Genomic DNA, 23,982 nt, shown 5'->3' on the forward strand with positions numbered 1-23,982 from the left:
CTTAGGCTTCCTCTCTGGGGTCTCCTGATGCCGTCATAGTTCTAAGTCCATAGCCACAGCCGTCCAATACCAGTCATGGATGCAATCTGGGACTCCCCGGCAAAGGTAGATTTGAAGCAGTTCCTTGTCCAGACCTTCTTTAAAGCAATGGACCAGCATCAGCTCTGGTCACCGTATCAGCTTCCCAGCAATTCTTCGGAATTCCTGGATGCATTCCTTAGCCGCACGGCCTGTCTGATTCTCTTGATTTTTTTCTCTGCCTCTTGCCCATGGGATACGTCCTCAAATTGGCTTCTTAGTTCCTGTAGGAAGTCATCGACATTTTCTAGCTCAGGAGCCCCCTCATCATGAAGTTGGGTCACCCATTCTGATGCTTCCCCCTCCAGGTTGTCAGTGAGGGTGGAAACAATTTCCCGGTCGTCTTGGTAGCTGTCCCCATAGCAGTTGATGTGTGCTCACGCTTGGTTTACGAAGGCCAATTTGTCCAGGTTCCCATCAAACACTGCTCGAAAGCACGATGGGGCTTCTCCTTGGGGTTGCAGCAGTGGTGGTTGTGACTGCAGCATGGCTGACAGTTGCACTGCAACCTGTGGGGCTGGGATCCATTGGGCCTGGACCTGGACCCAGCCCTTTCCGGGGTAATATGCCCAACCGGCTACCCCTGCCGGCGGCAGTCATGGCTGACCTAGCAGGCCGGCTGGTCTTCTGTGCCCAGGCGGGCTCAGATAGGAGCTGGGGCTCGAGCAAGCTGATAGCGGCTGTGGAGGGCTGGTAGCTCAGGTCGCCGGAAGAGTTGACTGGTCCCTCCTGGGCAGACTTGGTTGCATCCTGGGTTGCACCATATGCAGGGGTTGAGGCACCACGCCCTGGGTAGATCGGTCCCCATGTGCAGGAAATGTGAAAGTAGGTTGGCCCAGGACGGTTATTGTGTGACCGGTACACTGCTGCTGGCCGATGCTGCTGAGATGCATCTGCTTGAATCTTTCAGGCAGCCCCTCCAGGGTTTGGCTATGAGCCTGGTACTTCCATTCCACCGACTCATTTGAATCTAGGGGTCCCGTCGACCTCCACTCCAGGATCGTCGTTCTCGCTTCCTTTGTGGATGTGATTGGTCTCTCCCACATCTGGTCCTGAGAGGCTAGTTTGAATTCTAGGTCCTCCTCCACTCAGTAAAGTTCTTTGGAAGCTGGTAGTTGGAATTGTTCCTTCGCCCGGGCCCCTAGTTGGCATTCAACTTCAGCTATGGCTGCTCACTCGGGCATTGAGGGGAATGTCAGGCTCTCCTCAATTCCGCAGCAGGCCCCGCCAGCACACGGAGCTTCTCCGGTTCCTTCCTCCATCTTTCCTGAGCCTTTTCCGCTGCCCGGGTAGCCCAGAAAAGCCGCCAGAGCTCAAGACCCTGGACAGCAACTCTGGTTTGGAGCTTTAGAGTTTAGAGAGCTGGTTTAATGTAATACATCTCATTCAATAAGAACTCCGAGACAGGCAAATTCCTCAAAGAACATTTTATTGGGGCATACCAAATTGGCACATTCTTGGTGGAAAACTGGCTCTAAATTCCCACCAGTTTTACACCCAATTAAAGTTTTCAGTCACATGGTCCAATCAGCATGTAGTTCAGTTACTAGCTAGGTGACCTGTCTCCACCTTTCGAGCATCTGCACCAATGTCCTTGATTCCCAGGGGAAAGAATTTTATTTAGGCTACAACACCCCAGCTATCTCTACACACACACCCTCCCTGGCCCCTTTGCTCAGGCTGTGTCAGCTCTGAAGCAGTGAGAAACCTCCCTAGAGAAAAGCTACTAAAAGAAAATGGCCATAGTTCGGCCAACTTCAGGGTTAATAATATATGTACCTTAAACAAAACCAAGGTTTATCCTGTACTTACTTCCTCTGGAATAGTGGTTGGCAGCTCTAAGCTCCCTAGTCTTCTATTGCAAAACTCAAAATACCATACTTAAAAATTTACAGTGAAATGGTGAGATTTCAGTGGCAGCATTTTCAGCTGAAATAAAATGTTGAAATGTGAGCACAAGATCTCTAGATATGAAATGCTCTGAAAAGGTACCCATAAACACAAACCAAGGAAAAAAAGGACAAGCAAATAACTACATAACCAGAAGGTCTCTTATGGTATCTTCAACTATTCTCTACTGGAATTGATGGGGTGCCAATTCATGGGAGGGAACAGTGGACCATCTCCTGCTTTTTTGGGGGGGGTTCTACTGGAGGTTCTCTGGGGCCCCTTCCAACTCTATTATTCTGTTTTGTTATTCTGTTATTCTTTCTATGATCACATTAGTTTAGTTTAGTTTAGTTTATTTGATTTGTATACCGCCCTACTCCCGAAGGACTCAGGGCGGTGAACAGCCAAACAATAAAATACATTATACCCATTCCATCAAACAAAGAAAGTCCAGAATGATATAGATTATAGAATCTCTTGCAATGGGCAGGGGGGTGGACTAGAAGATATCCAAGGTCCATTCAACCCTATTATTCTATATTCTATCTCATCCTTCACCAATGCATCATCTGCATAAATCCTGTAAGAAAGGCTAGCATTTCAACGTTTGTTTTATTTCTTCTTTTTAAATTAAGTCTTATTTTACAGGGCTTAAATGTATTTAACTGGGTTTTTTTATTTATATCTCACCTGTATTATTTTTATAATACATAACATAAGGCAGAGAACACATACAATACTCCCTCCTTTTTCCCCACAACTCCTCTGTGATGTGTGTTGAACTGTGAGTGAGCGATCAGCCCGAAGTCTTTGACTTTCATGCCTAAAATGAGACTAGAACTCACAGTCTCCTGGTTTTTAACCTGGTGCCTTAACCACTAGACCAAACAGGCTGTTGACTATAATCCACTTGAGGTAGTTCACAAATATATTAAATTGATGCATCTTCATATCCTATTTTTATTCTTTAAATAAAACCCCAGAAAAACAATAATTTAGAAACTTCCCAAGTTCCATTATGAACTTTAATCCATTATTTAAATCTCTTTTCTTCTGAGTTTAAGTGATATCCCTGTTTCATTACCATAGCAATGAAATGGAATCCACTTGTTAGGTGGAGCAATAGCCTGATTCCTAAATATTTCAGGTGGCAAAAAAAAAGAATCACTCCATGGAGGAAACAGAAGTTTGCAAGGAACTCTACTGATACATAAAAAAATCTTTCTTAATATTCTAACTGTCCACATATGATAACATTTCCTTTCCCCTTTCAGTGGCAACCATGTTCTCCCATTTCTCTCTGAGCTAGGAAAATTCTTGCAATCTTAGCTCTCTTCTGTACTATTAGTTCTATTAGGCTACCAAGGCTTTGCCCACAGAGCACAAGTTTAACTATCCTGAAATATGAAAAATACAGCATAGCTGAGTTTTTCCAAAATGTCCTTTCGAGGGAATGAGCCTCTAATCAGATCAATGTGAGTCTTTCAGTCGCTGTCAGTCTCAGAAAGTCCACCATTCTCCTCTTTCTCCAAGTCTGCTGCCACCTCTTTCAAGTCTGCAAAGAAATCTTCCCCATTGCCAAATGCTTTGCGACTTAAAGGCTTCAGTTGCTTATTTTTCTTCTTTTTTCTATAATCATCCACAATCACTGAACTAAGTGAAGAGATGTCCCAGAATTTCACTTTTTGGTCATGGCCACAGCTGGCCAGGTATTGGCCCATATGACATTTAGCCAGCTGTTCAATAGGCTCACCCATATGCTGCCCGACACTTCCTATCACTCGATTGGGCAAGATATTTACTGCCCTGAAACAAAGAAAAGCTTAATTACCAAAATGAATGCCAGTTCCTTTGTGGAGAGAGGTATCCAGCCATATCCCAAGTTCTTTTTTAGAAAAAAATAATCCCTTATATAAAAGCATAGGTTTCCCCTACCAGTGTTCAATTCAGTTCTCATCTCTGTTTTTTAGCCAAGGTTTGTCCAAAAATGCTCCCATGGTCATGTGGCTGGCATGATTATACACTGAGGTGCATGCAACACTGTTACCTTCCTACCAAAGTGGTACTTACTTATCTACTCGCATTTGCATGCTTTCAAACTGCTAGGTGGCAGGAGCTGGGGCAAGAATGGAAACTCACCCTGTTGCGTGCGCTCGGGTCTTGAACCCGAGCCATCAATTTTCCAGCCAACAAGCCCAGCTTCTTTAACCACTGAGCTGGCACGCCTCTCTTATGTAGCTAGTTTCTATATATATATATATTGCCATATATTGGCCCAGGAAACTAGGCAGAATTTTTCAAGGATCATCTTCTCAATCTCTTAATATTGAGTTTTGTCATACCTTATTTGAAATTATAGTTTGCTTTTGGCCATCTGCTAAGAAGAGCTTATTTTACCTAGTTTCATTTGCAGCCAGTCTGTGTTTTTGTGTACCTCTCCAGTATTAGCATCTCTCACAAGAACTTCTTGTCTCATGACAGTCTCACCTAATGATTCCATCGGTGGAACCTGTGCACACAATGCTCTCAGTTATGGGAACCATGCAGTCTATGGATTCTGCCTTCAGTGCAAAACGGTCACTGGTGGCACCAAAACCATCCCAGTTGAAGAGGTAAATCGTTCCCTCACTGGAGCCACAGGCTACTTTCCTTCCCCTCTGAGCAGGAGAAAAATAATACATAGTTTAGCCAGAAAAAAAGCAGCATATCTTTTGTTGTTATTAAGAACTAGGTCTTGAAAGCTATTTAAAATAGAAAAACCCTATTTATCAAAAGCTTAAAGCATACTACCTTGAATAGAGACATCAAACATCATACTAATGCAGGAAAATACTTTAAATTCTTTTTTTAAAAGTCCTTTTCAGTCCTGTTGTCTCCTGGTGACTTCCTGCACTAATCTCTGCATTTTTCTTTAAAAGTTTTCAGAAGTGATTTGCCATAGCCTGCTTCCTAGGGCCGAGAGAAACTGACTGGTCCAAGGTCACCCAGCTGGTTTTGTATCCAAGGTAGACTTTAAACTCATGGCCTTCTGGCTTCCAGCCTGATACCTTAACCACTATGCCAAATTGGCTCTCATAAAGACCTTGCTATCATCCATCTCAGAAATAGTGTAACTTACTGGTTCATATCTGCAAACAGCCTTTTTTCCAAGGTGCAGCAAGATAATAGAACTTACTTTCATCAGAGATATAGCCATTAAGTCTCCATTCTGAGGTTCTGAGAGAAGCTGAAAGCGCCTTCTCCTAATATTGAAGACTCCCATTGTTCCATCTCCACTGCGAGAAATAGAATGGTACATAATATTTAGTTATAAAGCAAACTTTATTTGGAATATGACAGAAATGGAGAATTCTGGAGAATTCTAAAAATGTTCTGCTCTCTTGTTTTTCTCATATAAAATCTCCTCAGTTTTTGAAAGTAAATTCCATTATCTAGTAGTAGTTAGATGGCTTGAGTATGATGTTCTGAGTGACTTCCAGTTTTTGAGATACTTCAAACTATTTCAGGAATTTACTTCTGGAAATTGCTGGTCTGCTCCAGAATGGCATGTTCCAGAAGGGGAATGGAATGTTTTGGACCTCTCCAGAACATTCCATTCCTAAATCACTAAATTTTATACATATCTATTTGCCTTCTGACAAATTCTAATAAAAACTTTATTTATAATCACTAGCAATTCAGAGCTGGCTATAGATAACTCTGTATTTATGTGAAATGCCATTACAACAGTGAAAAGAATAACGCCAAAAGAGATGGTGATAGTTTTTATCTAAAAGCTTTTAATCTTTCCCGTAGGAACAACTGCTGTAAAACATCTGCACTCTAAACATACAAATGTAACTTATTGGTCTACTGAATGAACAGGAGAATGTAGTACCTGGTTGTGAGAAGCAGCTTCTTGTTTCTATCTAGGATCATATCACTGATGTAGTCCTCATGCTGCTTCATTTCCATGATGGATGTGCCCTTGCGCAGGTCCCATATTTTCAACACTCCACTGTCATCTCCTGTGGCAAACAAATGCTCATCTATCACCAATAGGCTGTTCAAAGCTGAGCTGTGGAAATTTCAGAGTAGAAGAGCCAACATTATAACTTATTTGTAGAGCTGTTCCCATTTTTGAACCCTTATTCATATAACTCTTCTACTCAAAGGTACCATTAACTAATTCTAAAGAGTAGAATCCAGTGGTGGGATTACCCAACAGGGAGCCACAGCAGAGGGCCCAAATGTATGCGGCTCGAGAGCTGCAGATTGCCAACACCCGGTCTAGTGGTTAAGGTACCAAGCTGGATAGCAGGAAACCATGAGTTCTAGTCCCACATTAGCCATGAAAGACCTTGCGTCAGTCACTTTCTCTCAAACCCAACTTACCTCATAGAGTTGTTGTTGAGGGGAAAATAGGACAAAGCTGTGTTGGATATGTTCACTACCTTGAGTTAATTAAAGCATGATAGATAGATAGATAGATAGATAGATAGATAGATAGATAGATAGATAGATAGATATAGAGATATAGAGATATATAAATAACTCATGCTCAAGAATCTTAACACAAAGGAAATAAAGAACTGTAAGTAGAAAATATAGCACCTCAGTAAATGCTTCATTACCAAGGCTACAGAATGGCTAGTAAATAATTCAGATACCTACTTGTGAGCCTTGGAGAATCGTATCACAAGACGGCCTTCCTCCACATTCAGGATATGGATAGATTTATCCTTGGATACTGTGAAAAGCCCTGGAATACAGAGGGGGAGAGCCCATACCATGACATGATCAAATTCCAAAGGGCTTTTTCTAACTGTTTTGTACTTCAGTGCTTCACCCTGAGTGAGGGTTATGGGGTTTGCACATATGTAACATCCTTTATAAAAAATTAATCTCTCTCTTTTTTTTAGGTAATCTGAAGGCATTAGCCTTTACCAATCTGTAATCCAGAAAGAAAGGCAGCTTGTGCCATTCTAGTTGGCCATTTCTTGATTCAAAAAGATTCCTATATTATCAGCTACATAATCAAAAAACACCTGGCATGTTCTGTTATAACTACTGCAAAGTAGATAAGCTATACTTGGTATGTTTCTTCTAGTTGGATTTTTCATGACTATGCAAGATATCCAAACAGAATGTAACTATCAGTTTTCCACTGCAAGTGAAGTATCCTATCTTGGATCTTCGAAGCAATTTAAAGTGTACACTATTTCTGAAAAATAATGCCCATTGCTCACCCCAATAGGTTTATAAACAGCACTGTGTGCTTGTTTCCTACTAATTTTATATTTATTTTATAAATAACATTCATTTTATATTTAGATTTATAAAATGTATTTCATATCATATATTTATAGATATTATAAAACCAAAATATTGGTGTTCGTAGAAAGACCAAAGATATAACTAAATGGGCACTGTTTAGAGCAAGTAAATTGTTTTAAATACTTAGAATAATCTTTTCATGATTCAGGGATCAAGCATGCCTATAGAAATTATAGGACACAAAATGTATCTAAATGCACATCTGCTGTCCAGGCATTTTAACTTTCTTGGAATGCCTCATCTGTTCCTGCTGCAGAAAAACTCCTTTCAGCAAAGAGTTGTGGCATCTACTTCATGGAGTATATTTATGCCAACTTTTCAAAGATATCTTTGATGTCTTTGTACATGTGCCCTTGACATCTTTCTGGTGCAGTTCGTCATATGGAAGCATTATTACTTAAAGATGAAATCAGCATATGAACTAACTTTGTTGAATTTAATTTAAAGCTTGTCATTCTCCTTGCGGGCTTAGCACTATCTGTATTTCAAAAAACATTATAAAAACCATAAAAGCAGCAAACAAAGGGCACTCACTTTGTCCATCTTGCGAAAAGGATATTTTCCGGCAGGATTTTAAATGATGACCTGAGGACCAAAGTTCTTTGTTTTCACCCTCCAAACAGGAGTATGAGTATCTGTAATTATGATTTTAAAATGGAAAGAAAGCATCAGGCACCTGTTCAAATAATTCCTGCACCCAATAGTGCCTACCTTTAACCAATACAGATATAGCCAACCATCTTCTCTTGCTACCATTCGTACACACATACCTCATTTATACTGAATACATACCATATTTTTCAGACTATAAGACACACTGCACCTAAATTTAGAAGAGGAAATCAACAAAAAAAAGTTTTTGGCCTCTCTGCACTCCATTTTCAGGCCTTTTCCAGCCCATTTTGAACACTTTTTTCGGAGCTGGAAGTCAGGTAAGACACAGCGGAGAAGTGAGATGCTGTAAGGATCACCTCTCCTTCCAACTTAAGAAAGTGAAACGTAGTTGTTCAAAAGGATTCTTTTATTAAGCAGAAGTGAAAGCCATCCAGCTAAAGCACAATCTGAATGCCCTTAGGCAAAGCAGTAGGATTAAAGTGGTAGAGACCCCTCCCTTTAAGTCAAAATGCAGATTTTAGCCAATACACAAATGTGAAGATGTTTTCTTTACTATTTCCTTTGAGAACCCGAACAAACATGCATTCCCACCACTACCCTTTAAAGTGAGACAACCCACATGGCTATCATATAAATTCCTGCAGGTAAAGGGAATCTCAGGCCTCCTTGGCACCAGGATATAGGTTGCAAAATATCTGATGACACAGGCAATGCTAGTAAATCGAATCCAAGTCTCCCCCTTCCTCCACTTGAATGGCAGTATCACTTTTAGAGATCTGACAGATGCATGTCTTATCTGACTTCCAGCTCTTGCCATGCCTGGCGAGGGGGAGAGAAGAGACAGCAATGGGAGCCCTGTCTCGCTCCGTACATCTCGCTTCTCCGCCGCCCCACCCCTCTCCACCTGCCACTCCCCCTTGCCGGCTGAGATCGGCAAGCCAGATTCGGGCAGCTGAACGCGCTGCCACCGCCCGGGAAGAGAAGAACGTGAGAAATGGGCTCTCTCGCAGCACTTTGTCTCTCTCTTCTTCTCCCAAGTGGCAGCGGTGCATCCGGCTCACCAAATCTGGCCTGCTGATTTTAGGTGGCAGCGGCAGCTCTGACCTGATCCTCGCTGGCAATGCTGCAGGCAAGAAATGGCCACACCGATCCCGCTTCATAGCTGCGCAGGCAGCCCGCACCGGCCACTGCTCAGAGCTCGGGCGCTAGTCCCCTTCCCCCCAGTCCCAGATCGACAGGTCTAGGACTGGCAAGAGTTTTTTTGCAGCCGCTCTTTGCGGCCGCCACTAAGAGAAGGGGCACACGAGCTAGGGTTTGTGGGAGCGGCCTCCGCGAGGCAATTCCATGTGGAAGGCAGGTGCATGTGGGGCATGTTCCCCCTCCATTTCCCTGTTGTGACCTAGGCCCAAGTAGGTATTATCAGACGCAATCAGTTCTAAACAAACGGATTTTATTGGAACATAAAAGAATTAACTCATTCTCAGCATAGTCCAAACTAATTCAAAACAAATTCTTCATAACACAGTTCTTCGGCCTTATCACCAACCTTTCTACTTTGGCAACATGCCAAAGGCTTTTCTTAGCAAAAGTTCAGAAGCAGGAGATGCCAACAAGAAATAAATACAGCAAGACAAGAAACAAATCTATCAACGTTGTTTTCCGACGAAGAGCCCAAGAGCTGTTGCTGGTCTTTTAAGCCTTATGGGAGGGGCCAATCATCTCTTGGCCTTACTCCCGAGTCATCATTTTTACTTTAGCTGCTCTTGCCTTCTGGTAGCTCTTCTCATGCGTGCACTAGGAACAGGCTCCCTCTGCCTCTCTGCTGTCCGCCTCTGGAGGCTCCGGAATCCGCACATCACTCCCAGATGGCCCTGGCCCCATCGCTTCCTCTGATGCAGAGCCCTCGTCCGGGCCTTCCCCTGACTCCAGGACTGGCCCATTGTCCTCCCCAGCCTCCTCACTATCTGACTCTGCTGCCAGGTCCGCAGGCTGCTGGCGAACCACAACATTCCCCTCTCTGGCCTCACCTCCTTACATCGTGTTGTTTGCGCAGCAGCTGCGCATGTGTCTAAGTATTGGGGGGGGGTTATTTTAGGGGGGGGTATTTTAGCGCGTGCGTTTGAAATCCAAATTGGGCTTATTATCCGGACAGGTTCTAATTTCAGGGAAACACGGTAGAGGGACAAACATGTTTTGGCACTTTGAATGTCTTTTTTGCGCCAAGCCAACAGATTCTGTCTGCTCTAATCTGATTGATTTAGTCACAAGTACACAGACCCCTTGTCTCTCTCTCTCTCTCCCTCCCTCCCTCTCTCTCTCTCTCCCCATCTCCCATTAATAAAGGCAGGGATATCCTCTCCATCTCTCACACATAAGCAGAAATTTTCTTTCTAGCACATAAAATATTGTGGATGGTCCTGCTACAAACAGTCTCCCTTTTTCAACCATACCCAGCACTTCTATCCACATCTTCTTTCTCTCAGCCACACTTGGATCAAAACTCTTTTGATCACTTGCAATCTCCTCTCACAACTTCACATTTTCTGGCCTGTTCACAAAAATAGATCCCCCTCTCTCAGAAAGACATCCACCCAAATACCCCAAAGACTTTAGTCCAGGGCTGTCACACTCACAGCCTGTGGGTCGGATGCATCACGCACTGGCCAAACCTATGCCTGGTTTAGCAAAGGGGAGAAAAGTCCTGATACATCACGTGACACCGCCATGACGATGCAAGTTTGCCAACCCTGCTTTAGTCAGTCATACAGATGCCCTTCCTATGCTTTCTTCCCTCTACAGTTGCCTTTGTCAGCTACAGATAAACACACACGCTCAGTCTCTTAATTGTACACAAAGCTTCTGTTCCTCTCAATTATGCACAGAACTCCTCTATCAATGACAGACAGTTTTTTAAGCAGGCCTCATCATCCTACACAGAGATTACCACCCATACATACACAGCAGTCTTTTACTCTCAACTATTCTTCTTTAGCCACATACTAGCTCTATCTCATATCTACTCTCCAAAATTCTCCTTAATGTCTCTCTGGTTCCACTTTGGATAAGGGGGCATGGCTCTCAGCCACAAAGAGCCACTCTCCTGTAAGGAACAGGTACTTCTTCAACATACAGATATCTTCTTTCTCTTTTAAATCACTCACCTTAATACCCCTACCTCCAAAAAAAGTAGAATGGTCTCCTTCTCCAAATGACCAACCTGTCCTCTTTCTTAACTACATGTATATAATTACAACTTCTTGCTTAAATAAATACATACACAATCACACACATCAACATCTACATATTCTCTTTCTCCAACACATCTTATTTGTCTTTTTGGTATGATTTCTACTAGTGACTACAGGATCTTCTAAACTCAGCCCAGCATAACAGTAAATAGGACAGATTCTGTACTAGCTCTGGAATGTCTGGAAGAAACCACAAGGTTCTCTAGATCTCAAGTGAGGAAATGGTTTTACAAACATTTCCTGTTACTACCCATCACAGAGATACTCTTAAACAGATACTTCCTTTCAAATATGTTTTTTCTATACAGAGAGATGGATATACATTCTCTCTCTCAATCTGTAACCATACAAGCATAAATCCTCTTTTTCTCTTAGTCAACTGCATAAAATCTAACAATGGAAACACACATTTCTTGTCTTTCTTAAACATTTACACAGATCCATCTTATTGAACTACTGATGCACCAGGGAGATTTTTCTACAATCTCCATATACATGACCCAAGAAGAAGGCTCAACCAGTGCACTTCTCTGAGAAGTTGAACTCACACATAGACATCACCGTCAACATCTCCAATAGCTATGATGTCCCGGGAGGGGTGAAAGTCAATGGTATTTACTGCTGCCTCAAAGAAAATGTCTTCAGGAGTATCATGAAGTCTAGGCTCCAGTCCAAGTTCTTTCTCATCTGAATGTTCCTGGATGGAGTAGACAATAAGATATAGTAATCAAATCTTCATAGTATCTTTATAGTCCTTTACTAATGTAATTAACAGAGTCCATATACTATATATTCATGTTTGTTTATTCAGTTCATATCCAACTTTTTTCAGAAGTTAAATTGCTTTCCACTGAGGCTTCCCTAGATTTTTCTCCCACAAGAGGAATCCTGTCAACCCAAGTTTCCCCAGATTGAATTGAATTAATTGAACTTTATTTAGCCAAGTGTGATTCAACACACAAGGAATTTGTCTCCGATACAGAAGCACTTAGTATTCATGCAAAGCAACAGAATCATCATCAATAAAAGGAGGGAGAAAGGAAGATAATAAGGATAGACAATAATACTACAGACTACATGGGTAAATATACATAGACATTAGACAGTTCTGTGAGAATTAGGTATTCAGCAGAGTGATGGGGGGGTAGGGGGAGGGAACTGTCCTATGTCTCCGTGTTTTAGCCTGCAATGCCCTGTAGTGCTGTCCTGAGGGGAGGAATTGAAACAATTTATGTTCACGATGTGAGGGGTCTGCAGATACCTTCTCAGCCCTCCTTATGACCTGCACAATATACAGGTCTTCTGTGGAAGGCAGGATGCTTGCAATTGTTCTTTCTACAGTCTTAGCTAACCATTGAACTCTGTACCTCTCCTGTTTGGTTGTTGTACCAAACCAGATAGTTATAGAAGTACACATTCAAGTCCAATTTCTTAACCACTACTAGACCAATTGGCTTTTGAATCCTTTTATCCTCTTTTCAATATTTCATTAGCCACCATCACTGATTTAGCAATTTTTTATTAATGTATTAATAAAAACCATATTAATCTTATGGTTATTTTCCAGCACCATCACTACAGTACATACGATCATATCAGCCTACAGCGCCATAAACACATACACAGAGAATAGGAACAGCGATCAATACGTGAGAACAGTTCAGCTGATTTACTTGTTTCTGGTACTTTTTACCAAATTTTTATCAAGTGCTCCTAGAACTATGCAACATTTGAGTTCTTTATACAAGTAAAGGCTATTCCATAAATTTATACGTACACACGTGCGTGCATGTATGCATACATACCAGGGAGGAGGGGACGGGGAGGGGGGAGAGACAGCTAGAGTAGGGAAGCCTGGAGAGGGAGTCAGTTTCGGTTTGCCTGGCGCAACCTCTTCCGGTGCTTCTTTTGTACCGCTTCGGTGCCGGGAGCTCCCCATCTTTACTCCCCATAAAACTATACTTGGAATTGGGGCTCAGGACAAAGGGTAATCTATGTCCCATAAAACGCGAAGAAATGCCGAAACTGAGGATCTAAATAATAAATATTAATTCAATAACTCTAAGGCAATCCCGTGATAGCCTCTAGCACTATATTCCTACTGCACCAAAGCTCCCGCACAGACTACTCCTCGATCGCCTAAGCCTACATTCCCAGACCGCTGCTCCATGACACAGGAAGCCGCGCAGGCCTCTTTCCCGGCAAAGGGAAGTCCACGTGAGGACAAGGGTGGTATACTTACAGCGTCAGGCGCAGCCATTTTCACTACAGCAGTCGGCTTGGGGGCACAAGCGTGTTGGGAACTGCGGACGCCTGCGCAGCAAAAGGAGAGGCGGGGCGAGCACTTTTCCTCTGGAAGCCCAGGAAATTGAAAGGAGAAAGTGACGTGCTTATTATCGAAATGCAGGTTGGTCTTCTGTTGTAGTTATTTTGTGTACCGAAGTAGCCATACATTATGTGCAGTGTCGATATTGTTTACTGCACAGCAGGGACCCAACCATCAGAAAAAGTAAGAAACGATTAAAAATTGGAAGGAAGATTTTTATTTAATCCCCTAATTACCAACCCTATCAAGAATGTTGACTACTAAATCTATAGGTTTTGATCTTTCCTTTCCTTGGTCGGAGCCAAGGACTTTAAAAGACAAACAGAAACTAATCTTTCTGGAGAAAGAAAGAAATGGGAGTCCCAAGATGTTTTTTCAAGAGGCAACTGGACTTTGTTTTTTTCTTTGAAGACTTTTCGCTTCTTATCCAAAAAGCTTCTGAAGAATCAGAACGTCCAGTTGCCTCTTGAAAAAGCACCTTTGGGACAATCATGACTTGGATGACTGAGAATCTCATAGACAAAGAAATGGGAGCTTTTCTTTATATCTGTGGTTTGCAAAGCTCCTTCATTCTCACTTAACAAAGATTGAAATTCAAAGGCAAATATTTATTGCTGAGTCTTAACAAAAAGCCACATTTAGAAAAATTCTTTTCCGATTATTTTTATAGCTCACATAGTGATTGCATCTCCCTGAAGTCTAAAACTTAAAAATCATGGACTTCTCCCACAAGAGGAATCATGTCAACCCAGGTCTCTCCAGATTTAAATTCAACTCCAATATCTTGACATGATACTGTCAACAAATTTTGATACCATGGTACAAGTATTATCAAATGCAAGAAAGATTCAAAGTCTCTTGCTCCACCTTCTCCTGGATAAATTACACAAAAACAAATACATGGTAATCAGATTTTTTTATGGTACATTTTTATGACACATGACACAATATCAGTACATTTTTTATGACAAATGACACAATATCAGAACAATAAAAACGTGACTTGCATTCTTGCACCTAATTAGGGCAGAAGTCTGAAAAACTTTGATTTGCATTGTGATGTTATAACACACATTTAATCATTTTTGTCACTAATTTGTACTAGGCACCTATAACCTGCTGATAATAAAGAATCAGTGATGAGTTTGGGGAAAATTGTGTAACATGAATGAATGTGAGATGTGATATGAAATGAAGGAGCACGGTAATAGTCATTGGGCCTTTCAGAGAACCTAGAATGAATGAGAACAATTACTGGCAAATATCTGCTTAAAAGAAAAAAACTTTATAAAAATTACAGCTATTATAATGGTTTTTTTAAAAACTTTCCTGTCTTTATAGTTTTACCCCGGAGCATACATTTTGCATTTTATAGATTCTCCTTGGAGAATCCAGTTGATCAACTCCAAAAGCTATTGTCTTGACAGAAATTTTTTTTGTTAAAATCCCCCTGAATTTCCATAATTCCAGGCTGCAAAGGGAGATACTGGGACTGGTAATTTTTTAAAGTCATGGCGTGGGATAAATTAGCAGTATTAATACTGATCAGATTATTGCCAATTAAGAATTTAAAACATTTCAATTTAAAACAATGTAAATTTGAATTGTTTAAAATTGCTAATGAGTGGTATATGCAATTTAAAGATCTCGAGATTTCACAATTTGGTTCACGTTTTAGCTGTATTAGTCATAAGAATATTAAATATATTTCATGGGTTATTGAATTATATAGCAAAGTGTATTGTATATCATTTTGGGTTGTGGCAAAAAAGATTATTCTTTTACAATATATTTTATAATAAATTTACTATCTTGAATCAATACTGCTTTACAAAATGGTTCATTTGCACTGTAAAGATTAATCAATATAACTGTATAATGCTGCATTTAAATGCTAAGTTTTTTAAACATTATGTTTTCCCCTTCTTTACATCTTTCGTATCTTTGGTTTCTATACTTTATAGTGTACATAAATTGTATTTTTACATTGGACAGGAGAATTGGACTGGGCGGGCCATCTAATGGACATTCTACCCTAAACCATATCACTTATTACAACCTCTGCTTGTGGCATAAACATAGAATGTTTTTTTGTGAAGCATGTCCCTGTTGTTTGGGAACAGGGACATATATTTTTTTTGTAAACAGTTTTTCTTTATTTTTTACACATACACACACACAAACATACAATGTATTTTTGCTGATCAGAGTATTTGGCCGGTTAACAAATTTAAACAATTTTTAATCTTTACAACTAAAATTACCATTTCTATACCTCCTTTTTTGCCATAGTGTTCATTTTCATCTATTTTTTACCAGTTTTACCCTTCATTTTCATCTGTAACCAAATTCCAATTTTCCCTTCTATTCTATATTAAACCCTTTCTTATTGTCATCTGTTTTTATATCCATCAAAATAATTAATTTTATGATGATGATGATGATAATAATAATAATAAATAATAATAATAATAATAATAACAACAACAACAACAATAATTTTATTTCTATACCGTCCCTCTCCCGAAGGACTCGGGGCGGTGTAGAGCCTATTAAAACAAAAAATATACAAATATCAAAATTTAAAATTATTAAAAATATTACACAATTTCGGCCCAGATTAAAACCCCCAATTTAAAACTCCCAATTTAAAATAATTACATAGTTAGCCCTGCCTGGCGAAACAGTAGGGTCTTAAGGGCACAGCGAAACACACGGAGGTCGGAGATCTTGCGTATTTCCGGGGGCAGTTCGTTCCAAAGGGCAGGAGCTCCCACAGAGAAGGCTCTCCCCCTGGGTGTCACCAGCCGACATTGCTTGGCTGACAGCACCCTGAGGAATCCCTCTCTGTGTGATGGCATGGAGCAAGGAAGAATTTGTGGGGTTTTCTAGGGAAATTTTTTAAGAATTTAAGGGCTTCTGGGAGGGGGGTTTGTAATAATCTTTTTAGAGAAACTGGGAAGACGACTATGGGGGATGGGGGGGGAAATCCACCAGGGTCAGAGCCGAGCCCGGCACAGGGTAACGATTCGGGGGGTGCTGGACGAGGGATTGGGGAAGGGATGGGGGACGATACCTATGAGGGTTGTACCATCAGCACGGTAGATGGGAGGGGCAGATATGGCGGGAGCAGGGGACCATATCATGTGTTGGGGGCTCGCACTTGCTGTTGGAGAGCAATTGCTTGCCCCGGTCCCCAAGGCTCCGCTCGGATACTAGGTGGCTTAGATACTCAGGATCTGGGCCTTCGGCTGATGCTATGCAACGCCAGATCCGTGGTAAACAAGGCCCCCCTCATTCACGATCTTATACAAGAGGGAGGAGCGGACCTGGCGGGTATTACGAAGACCTGGCTGGGCCCGGAGGGCGGTGTCCCTCTGGTTGAAATGTGCCCACCAGGCTTTAGAGCATTCCATCAGCTGAGGGCCCAGGGGAGGGGCGGGGGGGTGGCGGTTATTATTAACGAGGATCTGGGTCTGAGGGAGACCGCTGTGCCTCAGATAGCCGGATGTGAGTCCCTCCTTGTGAGGTGGGGTCGTGGGGTTCAGATGGGCTTGTTGCTTACATACCTGGCTCCCTGCCGCGTGGCAACAGCCCTACCTGAGCTACTTGACGTGATAGCCACGGTGGCAGTAGATACACCCAGGCTTTTAGTCATGGGTGATTTCAACTTGCCATCCATTGGTGAAACATCTGAGGTGGCTCGGGAGTTCATGGCTTCCATGATGGCCATGGACCTGACCCAGTTAATTCATGGCCCTACTCACAGGGGAGGTCACACTCTGGACTTGATTTTTGTCTCTGGCCAGTGGTTGAGTGGTCTTGTTATAGGGGATATAGACATAGAACCCTTGTCATGGACTGACCACTCACTCCTTCGCCTGGATCTTCGAACCGTAGCCCCCCGCCGCAGGGAGGCGGACCCAATTAGATGGATATGCCCCTGGCGCCTGATGGATCCTGATAGGTTCCAGATGGAGCTTGGGCCATTTCCTGAGCATCTAGCACATGACTCGGCCGAGGACCTGGTAGCCGCCTGGGATCGGGTGGCTGGGGGGGCCTTGGACCGAGTCGTGCCTTTGCGGCCTCTGACCCAGTGCCGATCCCAGGCGGCTCCTTGGTTTACTGAGGAGCTGAGGGAAATGAAGCGCCAGAAAAGATGCCTGGAGAGCGGTTGGAGGGCCAGTCTCGCTGAATCTGATCGAACACTGGTAAGGTCGCATATTAAGACCTACCTAGTGGCAATAAAGATGGCAAAGTTTAATTACTTTTCCGCCTCTATTGTGTCATCAGGGAATCGTCCGGCCGCCCTGTTTAGGGTGACCCACTCCCTGCTCCACCCAGGAGTGCGGGAGGATCCCTTGGAAGGCAGGGCGGAGGATTTCGGACAATACCTGTATGACAAAATCGCTCAGATCCGGGGGGATTTGGACTCTGACTGGGTAGATCAGGGCAGGGTGACGAGGAATAGTCTTGAGAATGTTACCTGGGAGGAGTTTGATGCTATTACTCCCGATGATGTGGACAGGATTTTGGGGAGACGTAGTGCGGCCACATGTTTACTGGACCCGTGTCCCTCCTGGTTGGTACTGGCTTCCCAGGAGGTTACACGAGGCTGGCTCCAGGGTGTTATCAACGCTTCGTTGAGTGAGGGTCACTTCCCCGCTGCCTTGAAAGAGGCGGTGGTGAGGCCTCTCCTCAAGAAGCCGTCCCTGGATCCAGCAATATTGGCCAACTACCGTCCTGTCTCCAACCTTCGCTTCATGGCGAAGGTTGTTGAGAGTGTGGTCGCGCGACAGTTTCCACAATTCCTGGAGGAAACATCTTATCTAGATCCGTTCCAGTTGGGTTTCAGGTCTGGGCACAGCACGGAAACGGCATTGGTCACGTTGGTTGATGATCTCTGGAGGGCTCAGGACAGGGGTTGCTCCTCTGTTCTGGTCCTGTTAGATCTCTCAGCGGCTTTTGATACCATCGACCATGGTATCATGCTGCACCGGCTGGAAAAGTTGGGGGTGGGAGGCACCGTGTTGCAGTGGTTCTCCTCCTTTCTCTCCGACCGGTCGCAGTTTGTGTTGGCAGGGGGGCAGAGGTCGACCTCGAGGCCTTTCATCTGTGGAGTGCCGCAGGGATCTGTCCTCTCGCTCCTTCTGTTCAACATTTATGTGAAGCCGCTGGGCGATATCATCCGTGGCTTCGGGGTGAGATACCACCAGTACGCTGATGACACCCAGCTGTACATCTCCACCCCAGGCCACCCCAATGATGCCCTTGAAGTGATGTCCCAGTGCCTGGAGGCTGTGCGGATCTGGATGGCGAGGAACAGGCTCAAGCTCAACCCTTCCAAGACTGAGTAGCTGTGGCTCCCGGCATCCCGATATAGTCAGTTGACTCCATCGCTGACTATTGGGGGCGAGTCTTTGGCCCCCACAGAAAGGGCTCGCAATCTGGGAGTCCTCCTGGATATGCAGCTGTCCTTGGAGGAACATCTGACGGCTGTAACCAGGGGGACCTTTTGTCAGGTTCGCCTGATTCGCCAGTTGCGGCCCTTTCTTGATCAGTCACTCACACCCTCGTCACCTCTCGCCTTGACTACTGCAATGCTCTCTACATGGGGCTCCCCTTGAAGAGCACCCGGAGGCTCCAACTGGTCCAAAACGCAGCAGCGCGGGTAGTGACGGGAGCAGCATGGCGCTCCCATGTAACACCTCTTCTGCGCAAGCTGCACTGGCTCCCGGTGGTCTTCTGGGTGCGCTTCAAGGTGTTGGTCATCACCTTTAAAGCGCTCCATGGCATAGGGCCTAGCTATCTTCGAGACCGCCTGCTGCTACCGACGACCTCCCATCGACCCGTGCGCTCCCACAGAAAGGGCCTCCTCAGGGTACCATCAGCCAAACAATGTAGGCTGGTGACCCCCAGGGGGAGGGCCTTCTCTGTGGGGGCACCTACCCTCTCGAATCAGTTGCCCCCAGAGATAAGGAGAATCCAAGACCTCAGTGCCTTCCGCCGTGCCCTTAAAACCCACTTTTTCCAGCAAGCCGGGCTGGCTTAAGAAGAAATTTTTAAATGTTTTAATTGGTTTGTGATTTTTAATTTTGGGGCCAAATTTATATATATTTTAATTGTTTTTTAATATTTGTATTTCATGTTCTTAATTCTGGCTGTACACCGCCCTCAATCCTCAGGGAGAAGGGCGGTATATAAATTGGAAATAAAATAAAATAAAATAAAAATAAATTATAACTTACATTTTCTTAAGTAATACAGTCCAACATTTTAATATAATCAGTTACTTATATAAATATCTTTTCCATTTATATATTCAAACACTTAAAGAAAAAGAGAAAAAAAAAGAGTATAAACAATTAGTTCCAATTAGTTCCATTTTTTATTTTTTTTTAATTTGATTTATATGCCGCCCTTCTCCGAAGACTCAGGGCGGCTTACAATGTGCTCAGCAATAGCCTTCATCCTTTTGTATATTTATACAAAGTCAGCTTATTGCCCCCACAAACTGGGTCCTCATTTCACCTACCTTAGAAAGGATGGAAGGCTGAGTCAACCTTGAGCCTTGGCGAGATTCGAACCCTGCAGTAATTGCAGGCAGCTGGTCTTAAACAGCTTAATAACAGGGTGCCTTAAACCCTTGTACTACCAAGGCATTTTCATACATCAAATAATTTCTCCATATGATCCTCAGAACCATATCTTAATCATTTCTACTTTCATCACAATATACCATTAAAAATATTTCATCTATTATAATTTCCTTAATTAAATTTAAAAATATTCTGACTGTTATCCTCTACTTGCTTCCCCTATGTATTGTTTCAAATCCTCACTTGATCATTTTTATACACACCACCATAAACCATTAACAGTATTTCAATTATTACATTTTAAACTTATTCATATTTCTCAAAAAAGAAACAAAAACAAAATTCATCATTATCTAGATTTCAAAAATATAAATGATAATATGCCAATTATTGTACAATTCATTTTCACCATATTATACTTTACCATTATTTCTTGCTACCATTCACATCTCAATTCTAAATGTATACCTCAAATTCTTCTTTCATTTCTTTCTCTTCTCCCTTTTCAATTTTATTTTTACCTTTTTCTTTCCCCTTGTTTCCTGCACTTTAAAATCCTGATCTCTCCTATTTTGCCCTATGTTTCCAATTGTTCCCTCTCTCTTTTCTCTTTTTTTTTTATTTCACCACTGTTTAGCCCGCTGTTTAACCCAATATTGTCATTCTGTATATCAAAGTTCAGGATTCTAGGAAGTTCCGGTTTGTTCGCTGCCAGCGAAGACGGTCTCCTTTTAAGGACCGCCAGCCCCGCTGTCTGTAGAGCCGCTTCGATACCCAGAAGCGGCTTGAATACTCCAAAAATCCGAAGGATTACAGGAGGAGAGAAGGCAAGGCACTGGTTGAGCCCCTGTGAGCCCCCAGAGAATCGCTGCTGGGGAGGAAACAGGTGCGGCTCCCGTTCAACTTACCAGACTCCGGACGGCGTGGGACGACTCTGCTCTCCGCAGAACAAGCTGGCTGCTGCAAACGTCTTATCTGAATGAAACCAACCTTAATAATCAGCGGAAGTATCAACTTGAACCCCCAAACTTGAAAACTGCAAGTATTGATGCTTTGCTGACTTTTTAAATTAAGAGAAAGTATGATCGTGTGAAATTGATTTGAAAAAACATGGCGCCCAGCAGCTGAGCTAACAAGCTAGTGAAAGTGATTCTGTGAAGCTACTTTGATCAGTTACAAAGTTACTCTGCCTGTAACACAGAGGAATAGGAGAAGAGGAAAAAAAATTTCTTTAAAATCTAAGTTTGCTCAGTTTAGCTTCTATCTGATTAAACCTGGGGGACTTTTTTAGAAGCCTTTGTGGAGGTGGAAAAGGAAAAAGGATTTCCCTTTTCAGAAAAACTAACCTACATGGCAGGATGGCTTCAAAGAAGCAGGAAGGAAAGGCAGCAGGGGGGGATCCCCCACACACAAACATGAATCACAGCTTCCCTCTGTCCAACAAACTCAGAAAAAAGACTTCGACTTTGAAAATTTAAAAGAATTTATATCTCAGGTTTTGGATGATAAATTTCAAAAATCTCAACAGGAAATAGATGATAAACTTCAAAAATCTCAACAGGAAATTATGCAGGAAATTAATGAAATCAAAGATATAGTGAAACAGGATTATGGCAAGGTGACTAAAAAAATATCAGATGTGGCATCTGGCCTTGCAGAATTTATTATTAAAGTGGACTCTAAAGTGGAAGAATTTAACTCAGAAGTCAATGTTAAAATGAAAGACAATGATTATAAAATTTCTGATGTTGATGATAAAATGCAGAGAGTTGAAAACGAAATTGTAATGATGCAATTCAGGGCAATGGAATTTGCTATAAGGCTTCGAGGAATCAGAGAGGATGACAGACAGGATTTGAGACAGACTTGTCCTGAGGCCAGGGCCGGATTTTCCTATAGGCTAACTAGGCTTCAGCCTAGGGCCTCAAGATCAAGAGGGGCCTACACAGTGGTGGGATTCTGGGGGTTCGGCCGAACCCTTTGTTAAATTGCTGGCTCGCCCACCCCTCGCCTCCCACCCGCGCGGCACCAGCCTACCGTAGCCAGGAGTAGGCAATTGTGGCTCTTTTACAACCTGTGGCCTTCAACTTCCAGAATTCCTGAGACAGCTTGGCTGTCTCAGGAATTCTGGGAGTTGAAGGCCACAGGTTGTAAAAGAGCCACAATTGCCCACCCCTTCCCTAGCCTGAGTTCCGCTGCCTGGGATCCACGTGGGCTGCCACGTGGTTCCCCACCGGCTCCGGACACAAGACAGCAGGATGGAGAAAGCAGCTTCCACGCCTTCACTCACCCTCACTCTCTGCTCTGTTGGATCGCCGGCCGTTCGCTTACCCTGCCCACTCTCAATCTATTGCTGCCTCCGGAGTCCCAGCTGATGGCTAGAGGAAAAAAAAACTTCAAATTCTTGCCGCGGGGCTTCAAAGGGCCGCCCTAGAGCCAGTGGTGCAGCTGAACCCTTTGTTAAATTGCTGGCTTGCCCCGCCCCTCCGCACCACTATTTATTGCCAATAAATAGTGGTGGGCGAGGGGCGGGGGAGCCAGCAATTTAACAAAGGGTTCGATGTTTTTTTTGTAATTTTATTGGCCCACGGAGCTTCAGCATAGGCTAATTGGCCTCCCGGCTCTCAGCTGATTTGTCTCAGCTGTTTTGCTCAGGGCTCTTCTGCTTCCTTGCAAAGAGTGCTGATTTTTTTCCCCAGCTATGCTGAGAAAAGAAACTGAAACTGCTTTGCTGTTGCTGCAAGGTTGGAAAATTAGGCAGGCAGAATTCTTTTCTTTTTCCTCACCAAAAAAGGTAGGTGCAAACAATGGGAAATTTAGGGAAAAAGAGGAGAGTTCAGGATTTTAAAACACAAAAGAAAAAAAGCTCTATTTAACTAGGGAATTGTAATAACTGAGATATTATTAATTGTATATTTCTGAAAGCAGAAATGATTAAATTGTGGTTTGGAGGAATATATGGGGGAAATTATTTGGTTTATTATTATTGATAAATATAATTAATTGATTTGTAAGAAATTGGATTGCATGGAAATAATTGGAATATTCATGTTCATATTAATATACAAAAAAGGTAGTTATATAACTAATTGATTTATATTAAACAACTAATATTACATAATTAACCAATGTGAGGATGGATATAAAAATAGATGACAATGGGAAGGGGTATAATATAGAATAGAAGGGAAAAATTGAATTTGATTAAGATTAGAGATGAGGATGAAGGGTAATATTGGTTTTTTACAAAAATAGATGAGGAATAAATATGGCAAAAAGGAAATATAGAAATTGTAAATTTAATTGAAATAACTAAACACTGTTTAAATTTGTGAACCGGCCAAATACTCTGTTCAAAGAAAATACATTGTATGTTTGTATGTGTGTTTCTAATTATTGTTATTTATTCATATTTGTTCTCTTTTATTCTTTAAAGTTTAACAATTCATTCTTTATCTTAATATCTTTATATTTGTTTGGGGTTGGCTTTCTTCCCTTTCATTTTTTTATTGTACAGCAATCTTTCTCCTCAAACCTACCACCTCTCTCTTTTCTTTCCTTCTTACTTTCTCTTCCTCCCCCTCTTCTTCTCCTCCCTACTTCCTCTTCCTTTCTCCTTCTCCTCCTCTCTTCCTCCCTCTCTTACCCTCCCTCCTACTCTAATTTCCCTTCCCTTCCTTCATCCCTCTCTATTGCTGTATCCTTTTATGCATATGGACTACTCAGAGGGCTGAAAAAGTTATTTTTGACTGGTCCTCGCACTTTTGACCAGTCCTCGATCTTACGACTGTCCTCACATTTTACGTTTTTGCCCTATCTTGTCACCATGGTGAAGAGAAGCAGTTGTGAAATGAGTGACATGGTTGTTAAGAATGCTACAATGGGCATAAATGATGACCAGTCATAAGTG

At 42.5% G+C, this 23,982-nt stretch overlaps 1 protein-coding gene and 1 long non-coding RNA gene across 3 annotated transcripts; one reads left to right on the forward strand and one right to left on the reverse strand.

Moving 5' to 3' along the window:
- Window positions 1-1,490: 1,490 nt before the first annotated feature.
- Window positions 1,491-13,463, reverse strand: WDR55 (WD repeat domain 55). Of its 2 annotated transcripts, none has more exons than XM_034411648.3 (8): window positions 13,390-13,463; window positions 11,696-11,844; window positions 7,819-7,919; window positions 6,622-6,709; window positions 5,846-6,025; window positions 5,144-5,243; window positions 4,456-4,625; window positions 1,491-3,774 (listed from the first exon to the last, which is right to left on the reverse strand). In XM_034411648.3, the coding sequence occupies exons 1-8, from the start codon at window positions 13,405-13,407 to the stop codon at window positions 3,453-3,455; spliced, it is 1,128 nt and encodes a 375-aa protein (XP_034267539.1). In that variant the 5' UTR covers window positions 13,408-13,463; the 3' UTR covers window positions 1,491-3,452. The 2 variants fall into 2 exon arrangements, with proteins under 2 accessions (XP_034267539.1, XP_034267538.1); XM_034411647.3 differs by lacking the exon at window positions 13,390-13,463 and adding an exon at window positions 12,953-13,339.
- Window positions 13,421-23,452, forward strand: LOC148114803 (uncharacterized). Its single transcript, XR_015733544.1, has 2 exons — window positions 13,421-13,554; window positions 20,750-23,452. It is a non-coding gene; the product is annotated as an uncharacterized LOC148114803 (long non-coding RNA).
- Window positions 23,453-23,982: the final 530 nt, after the last annotated feature.

Source organism: Pantherophis guttatus, chromosome 3 (genome assembly GCF_059756535.1).
Source record: "Pantherophis guttatus breed Tessera chromosome 3, ASM5975653v1, whole genome shotgun sequence".
NCBI lineage: Eukaryota > Metazoa > Chordata > Lepidosauria > Squamata > Colubridae > Pantherophis > Pantherophis guttatus.

Excerpts from the sequence above, each read along its gene's own strand:
- WDR55 (XM_034411647.3), bottom strand. The coding sequence starts at position 13,150 with ATGGGACATAGATTACCCTTTGTCCTGAGCCCCAATTCCAAGTATAGT. Across the intron at positions 7,920-11,695 it reads GTTGACGGTGATGTCTATGT|ATACTCATACTCCTGTTTGG; the intron begins GTGAGTTCAACT and ends TCATAATTACAG. Across the intron at positions 4,626-5,143 it reads TGGCTATATCTCTGATGAAA|AGGGGAAGGAAAGTAGCCTG; the intron begins GTAAGTTCTATT and ends TCTCCTGCTCAG.